The 6,935-nt window shown below is 37.6% G+C and overlaps 1 protein-coding gene and 1 long non-coding RNA gene across 2 annotated transcripts in view; both read right to left on the bottom strand.

Moving 5' to 3' along the window:
- LOC110263138 overlaps positions 779 to 6,935 on the bottom strand; it is a 12,204-nt gene continuing 6,047 nt past the window's right edge. The window contains exons 2-3 of the long non-coding RNA XR_002348276.1: positions 4,665 to 4,676; positions 779 to 1,011 (exon numbers count right to left, since the gene is read on the bottom strand). This is a non-coding gene — a long non-coding RNA (uncharacterized LOC110263138). The remainder of the gene's footprint in view (positions 1,012 to 4,664; positions 4,677 to 6,935) is intronic.
- Positions 2,439 to 4,245, bottom strand: LOC107647952. Its single transcript, XM_016351995.2, has 2 exons — positions 3,703 to 4,245; positions 2,439 to 2,847 (listed from the first exon to the last, which is right to left on the bottom strand). The coding sequence occupies exons 1-2, from the start codon at positions 4,011 to 4,013 to the stop codon at positions 2,781 to 2,783; spliced, it is 378 nt and encodes a 125-aa protein (XP_016207481.1). The 5' UTR covers positions 4,014 to 4,245; the 3' UTR covers positions 2,439 to 2,780.

Consider the following 6,935-nt stretch of genomic DNA (forward strand, 5'->3'; position numbering starts at 1 on the left):
TTAATCTGATAGCAAAGTTATGGTGTCTTCTCCAACAAAATAGCTAAACTTCTTAATGCACACCAACTTGAAATAAAAAAAAAAAACAGTTACATAATAAGAACAACAACAACAATAATAATTATAATAATAATAATAATATAAGGAGAACAATTCCTACCATAACAAGATGTACTCAATCAGACTCAACACCATAATCTTCTTCATTGGGATCAGGAGTGGGTGCAACTTCTACAAAATATATAAATCAAGAAACAATCATAACAAATAATATATATTAATAAAAATCAAATTAAAGTAAAGAAAATTATAAGTAGAAACTTAACCATACCTAATTCCAACTTCTCCAATTCCTCGATGAGTTCCTCAAGAACAAGTTTTGGAGAGTTTCGGAGCCAATTTTATGTACAAATTAACGCTTCAGCTGTCATCGGAATTAGAGAACTCCTATAATTATTCAACACCCTTCCTCCAGTACTAAATGCCGATTCTGAAGCAACTGTGGAAACTGGTATGGCTAAGACGTCTCTTGCAATCTGCCCAAGAATTGGATATTTAGTGAAATTCACTTTCCACCAATTTAGAATGTCGAATTGCACGCCACTCTTCTCTAATGCCTCCATAAGATATAACTCCACCTCATTCTTGTTAACACTCTCATTGAATTGCATTTCCTTCTCAAATTCTATAGCAAAAGAAGTTTCATGTGCCTCAAGCTCGTGTGTGCTAATTTCAGGAGGATCTTGCCGAGTAGATCTTTGATAGTTACCAACCAGCAGCAATCCAGCAATACCATAAACCAGCAGCAATCCAACAATACAATAAACCAGCAGCAATCCAGCAATACCAATTACCAAGTTATCAAAACTTAACAATAAATCAATAACCAGCATCAAGCAATAAACTGAAAAATAAATCTATAACCAGCAATCCAACAATACCAAATTATCAATAATAAACTGAACAATACACTAATCTCAATACACTGAACAATAATTCAATAACCGGCAACTTAAACAGCAATAAACAGCAATCATATTGACTTGGAATGGTTCAAATTAAACAGCAATAAATAGCAACCATAAACAGCAATAAACACTAAACAGCAACCACCAGTAAACAGCAAATAGTTTATATTGACTCGGACTCCATATTGACAGTAAACAACCACCAATAAACAACCAGTAAACAGCAATAAACAACAAATTACCTGAATCGGTGGCTCGGGCTCCATGTTGACTTGGGAGGAAGGCTGACTGGGAGACTCGGTTAGGGTTCTGCCGTGCTGGGAGTGAGTTGAACTGATGATAGTGGCGCTGAGTGGGAGAGCCCAGAAACATTGCTGGCGCTGGGTGGTGGCGTGTCAACGGCGACAGCGTGGTGCTGTGCGTGGGCAACAGCGTGGTGCTATGCGTGGGCGACGGCGTCGTGCTGTAGGTGGCGTCTCCGCGAAGAGGAAGGCTTCGGCGTGGTGCTGTGGTGGCGTCGTGCTTTGGGGATTTGGAGAAGAGAGAGCGAGAGCAACTGAGTAGTGAGTAGTAGAGACTAGAGAGTAGAGAGCGTAGCCGCAGGTTAGAGATTGGGGATTTGGGGGGTTAGGGTTAGGGACGGCTGGAGGGGGAGGCGCTCTCACACTCGCGCAGCAGGCATCAACTTTGTTCGTTTGGGGGGTGGCGGTCTAGGGAGGTGGGGTTAGGCATTTTTAGGGTTTTTTCCGAATCGGTTCGGTTCGGTTCGGTTAGGGTTTTCAGAGTCAAAATCGAAAACTGAACCGAACCGCACAAAAAAGCAGCAAAATAGGTTTTTTTTCGATTTTTTTGGTTTTCAATTAATTCAGTTATCAGTTTTTTCAGTTCGGTTCGTCGGTTTAGTTCGGTCCGGATCGATTTTGAACACCCCTACCAACAGATATACACACAGAAGAAGGAAAAAAGAAAAGAGAAGAGAGAGAGAAACAGAAGAAGGAGAGGAATGGAGAAAGACGGTGCCGATGGGCGTCACTGGCACCGTCGCCATCGTCGTTGCCGTAAGGGAGAGAGAGAAAGCGTCATTGAGAGAGAGAGAGCGAGCAGCCGTGGGAAGCGTCATCACTGACAGATTTTCAAATAAGACAAATTATAACTATTTTAGCTCCCTTTTTCTTTTTGTTACCAAATATTTCCATCGTGAAATTTTCAAAATTTTTGCTGAATTTTTCTTTCAAAGTTGCAAATTTAGAGAAGAAAATCCAATAAATGGATATAAAATCAAAAGCATTGGAACAAAAAATTAATGGTTACTTATTACATATCAAAGAAAAAAGAGATATTTATTCTATAGATTTTACGATACAATTTTCCAAAGCCACAAATTTTATTTATATTACTTGACATATGATAAATTATTTTAGTTTAACTATAACTAAATATATCTTGGAAGCCTTTTCCGTAGAGAAAAAAACACTCTTGATAAATAACTATAACTAAATATATCTTGGATATCCTATATGTTAAAACAAGTCTCCCAGTACAAAAATAATCAATAATATCAAAGATACAAACAAAACGCTAGCACCTATTGGCAAAAGAAAAGAAGAAAAAAAATGCTCACTTCTGTAGTATCACATCAGACTTTGAAAGGAGCTGAAATGCTCTGTTGGAATTGTTTAAGGCAGAGCACGATCTCTTGACTGACATGATTTTAGATATTAACAAATAACATGATTAACAAGCATTATCAGAACAAATAAAGGATTTTAGAAACAAACTGCAAACCATTATCAGAATAGATAATTTTAGATATTAACAAGCAACATGATTTATTTTAGCCTTCTCCTTCCTCCCTTCATAGTGAGGCAAGAAAACTTGTCTGCAAAAGAATTATGCACTTTTACATACATATGTAAACTATCATGCATCCAATAATATGTTTCTTCAATTTGTAGCTAGCATTAATAAACTTATCCAATCTTTGATCAGTTTTTCAAAACTTGTTACTTTTCTATATTCTCTACCTAATTTAATGGTTCACTTGAGAAATTCAACAAAATTTCAAAAGGTAAAAAGAAAAAAGAACAAGAACAATAAGCGGCTTACTCTACCTAATTTAATGGTTCACTTGAGAAATTCAACAAAATTTCAAAAGGTAAAAAGAAAAAAGAACAAGAACAATAAGTGGTTTAATTGAGATTATAGTAAGAACCAAAACAGGCAGTCATGGCAGTCATATTCTATTAGAGTATTAGGTGAATTTGGTATGCGTGAGATCCACTTCTTATTATGAACAATATCATTTCACACTAGCACGACCCAATATGTTATATGATTAACGACTTGCACTAAAAGCAACAAGAAACCAAAGACATCTACTTGTTCAGTGACATCAATTAGGCCTATATATGTTGGGATTATGTAATGGATTTACCAACTTTAAATTCGAGCAAATTTTTATCAAACCTACACAGAGCATAAAAACCAAAACCTACTACTCCCTAAATGCACGCTGGTTAGGCACATGTTGTTTTTCAAACACAAAACAAATTGACTTTCCTCATCAGGGGGCCAAGATTCTTAGGCGATGAAAGCATTAGTAGTAATAAAGATGTTTTGTTTTCTAAACGATTTCTGCTTATGTGACTGGATACGGATGGTTTATTATTAGTTTATTACTCTATTATTAGCAGAGCCAAAGCTAATGATTTAATGGACAGAGCAACTTTGTTACCTTCTCGTCACAAGCATGGCAGACGATGAGCACGATGAGGGATGGTGGAAAAAGACCGATTGAGCAAGATGAGGGGTTATAGGCCGCGACGACTCGAAAACTATCCCAACGAAGCTCGCGACCGGCGATTGAGGTGCGGGCGTGGAGCAGGACGAACAGAAGAATATCTCCGGCGTCAGAAGTCCAACGGCGGCGGTCGCGGTGGAGGAAGCTAGGGTTTCCCTCCAGAGATGCTTGTTCTTCTCTGAGCAACTGGGCATGGTGAGAGGAGGAGAGAGAACTAAAGACCCAACCCAACCTGTTTCAATCATTTTTGTTTTCTGAAACTACTTCCAAGGACCAATAAGGCCAACCCATGAAGCTGGACTCACGGAACCCACTACAATGAAATCCCGTTCTTTGTTCAACACACTGACTCGGCTCAGCGAACCCTTCCCATGAGCTCCCATGTTTTGTTCAGAGCCTGCTCCATCCTACAAAATCAAGCAACACATGTGGGAAGGAGATGTAGGTAGAGAGAATATCTGTATAAATATGAAAATTGATCTGTACAGTAGATTAACCCATAAAAAAATTAGAGTACTCAAGGAGTACCTAATTAATAAAGTAAAATACTAACTAATTTTACATAATTACATATACTAATTTTATAATACTATTATTAATATATAGTCTCATTAATTATGTTGGGTTGATCTAGTGGCTAATTCACTAATCACTAATCCGCTTAAGCAAGTGTGAGAATTCAAATTTCGCCTTGTGCATGTAACAATTCATTGGCTAATAATCACAAACACATTGACATTTCTCCTACTCTGTTATTGCTTCCACCCACACAGTACTGCGGACGTCCGCCTCGCCAGTCGTGAGATAGCCGGCATTTCAAGTTGGTCGTCCAAAACACCTGTTTTGAAAAAAAAGTAAGAATAATGAGAATAATAATAACAATAAACCGGTGGTACTTCTCTGAGCAACTGGTCATGGTGAGAGGAGGAGAGAGAACTGAAGACCCAACCCAACCTATTTCAATCATTTTTGTTTTCTGAAACTACTTCTAACGAGCAATAAGGCCCAACCCATAAAGCTGGACTCACGGAACCCACTACAATGAAATCCCGTTCTTTGTTCAACACACTGGCTCGGTTCAGCGAACCCTTCCCATGAGCTCCCATGTTTTGCTCAGAGCCTGTTCCATCCTACAAAATCAAGCAACACATGTGGGAAGGAGATGTAGGTAGAGAGAATATTTGTATATCTGTATGGAAACTGATCTGTACAGTAGATTGACCCATAAATAAATTAGAGTACTCAAGGAGTACCTAATTAATAAAGTAAATTACTAACTAAATTTATATAATTACATATACTAATTTTATAATACTATTGTTAATATATAGTCTCATTAATTAAGTTGGGTTGATCTAGTGGCTAATTCACTAATCACTAATCCGCTTAAGCAAGTGTGAGAATTCAAATTTTGCCTTGTGCATGCAACAATTCATTGGCTAATAATCACAAACACATTGACATTTCTCATACTCTATTATTGCTTCCACCCGCACACTACCGCGGACGTCCGCCTTGCCAGCCGCGACATAGCCAGTATTTCAGGTTGGTCGTCCAAAACACCTGTTTTGAAAAAAAGTAAGAATAATGAGAATAATAATAACAATAATTCGGTCGTTCTTCTTTGAGCAACTGAGCAACTGGTCATGGTGAGAGGAGGAGAGAGAACTGAAGACCCAACCCAACCTATTTCAATCATTTTTGTTTTTTGAAACTACTTCCAACGACCAATAATGCCCAACCCATGAAGCTGGACTCACAGAACCCACTACAATGAAATCTCGTTCTTTGTTCAACCCACTGACTCGGCTCGACTCAGCGAACCCTTCCTATGAGCTTCCATGTTTTTCTCAGAGCTCAGAGCTTGCTCTATTCTACAAAATCAAGCAACACATGTGGGAAGAAGATGTAGGTAGAGAGAATATTTGTATATCTGTATGAAAATTGATCTGTACAGTAGATTGACCCATAAATAAATTAGAGTACTCAAGGAGTACCTAATTAATAAAGTAAATTACTAACTAAATTTACATAATTACATATACTAATTTTATAATACTATTGTTAATATATAGTCTCAATAATTAAGTTGGGTTGATCTAGTGGCTAATTCACTAATCACTAATCCGCTTAAGCAAGTGTGAGAATTCAAATTTCGCCTTGTGCATACAACAATTCATTAGCTAATAATCACAAACACATTGACATTTCTCCTACTCTATTATTGCTTCCACCCGCACACTACCGCGGACGTCCGCCTTGCCAGCCGCGACATAGCCAGTATTTCAGGTTGGTCGTCCAAAACACCTGTTTTGAAAAAAAGTAAGAATAATGAGAATAATAATAACAATAATTCGGTCGTTCTTCTCTGAGCAACTGAGCAACTGGTCATGGTGAGAGGAGGAGAGAGAACTGAAGACCCAACCCAACCTGTTTCAATCATTTTTGTTTTTTGAAACTACTTCCAACGAGCAATAAGGCCCAACCCATAAAGCTGGACTCACGGAACCCACTACAATGAAATCCCGTTCTTTGTTCAACACACTGGCTCGGCTCAGCGAACCCTTCCCATGAGCTCCCATGTTTTGCTCAGAGCCTGCTCCATCCTACAAAATCAAGCAACACATGTGGAAAGGAGATGTAGGTAGAGAGAATATATGTATAGATATGGAAATTGATCTGTACAATAGATTGACCCATAAATAAATTAGAGTACTCAAGGAGTGCCTAATTAATAAAGTAAAATACTAACTAATTTTACATAATTACATATACTAATTTTATAATACTATTATTAATATATAGTCTCATTAATTAAGTTGGGTTGATCTAGTGGCTAATTCACTAATCACTAATCCGCTTAAGCAAGTGTGAGAATTCAAATTTCGCCTTGTGCATGCAACAATTCATTAGCTAATAATCACAAACACATTGACATTTCTCCTACTCTGTTATTACTTCCACCCGCATAGTACCGCTGACGTCCGCCTCGCCAGCGGCGACATAGCCGGCATTTCAGGTTGGTCGTCCAAAATACCTGTTTTAAAAAAAATAAGAATAATGAGAATAATAATAACAATAAATCGGTTATCACTAACCAGCCGAACATATAAGCATAATAATAATCAAAATAATAAGAATCAATATCAATAATTAAAAAAAATAAT

This window comes from Arachis ipaensis, chromosome B06 (assembly GCF_000816755.2).
Source record: "Arachis ipaensis cultivar K30076 chromosome B06, Araip1.1, whole genome shotgun sequence".
NCBI classification, from domain to species: domain Eukaryota; kingdom Viridiplantae; phylum Streptophyta; class Magnoliopsida; order Fabales; family Fabaceae; genus Arachis; species Arachis ipaensis.

Bases quoted from the DNA above. Each gene is read 5' to 3' on its own strand.
- LOC107647952 (XM_016351995.2), bottom strand. From the start codon at position 4,013: ATGATTGAAACAGGTTGGGTTGGGTCTTTAGTTCTCTCTCCTCCTCTC. The intron at 2,848-3,702 runs GTAACAAAGTTG...ATTCTTTTGCAG, and splicing joins GCCATGCTTGTGACGAGAAG to ACAAGTTTTCTTGCCTCACT.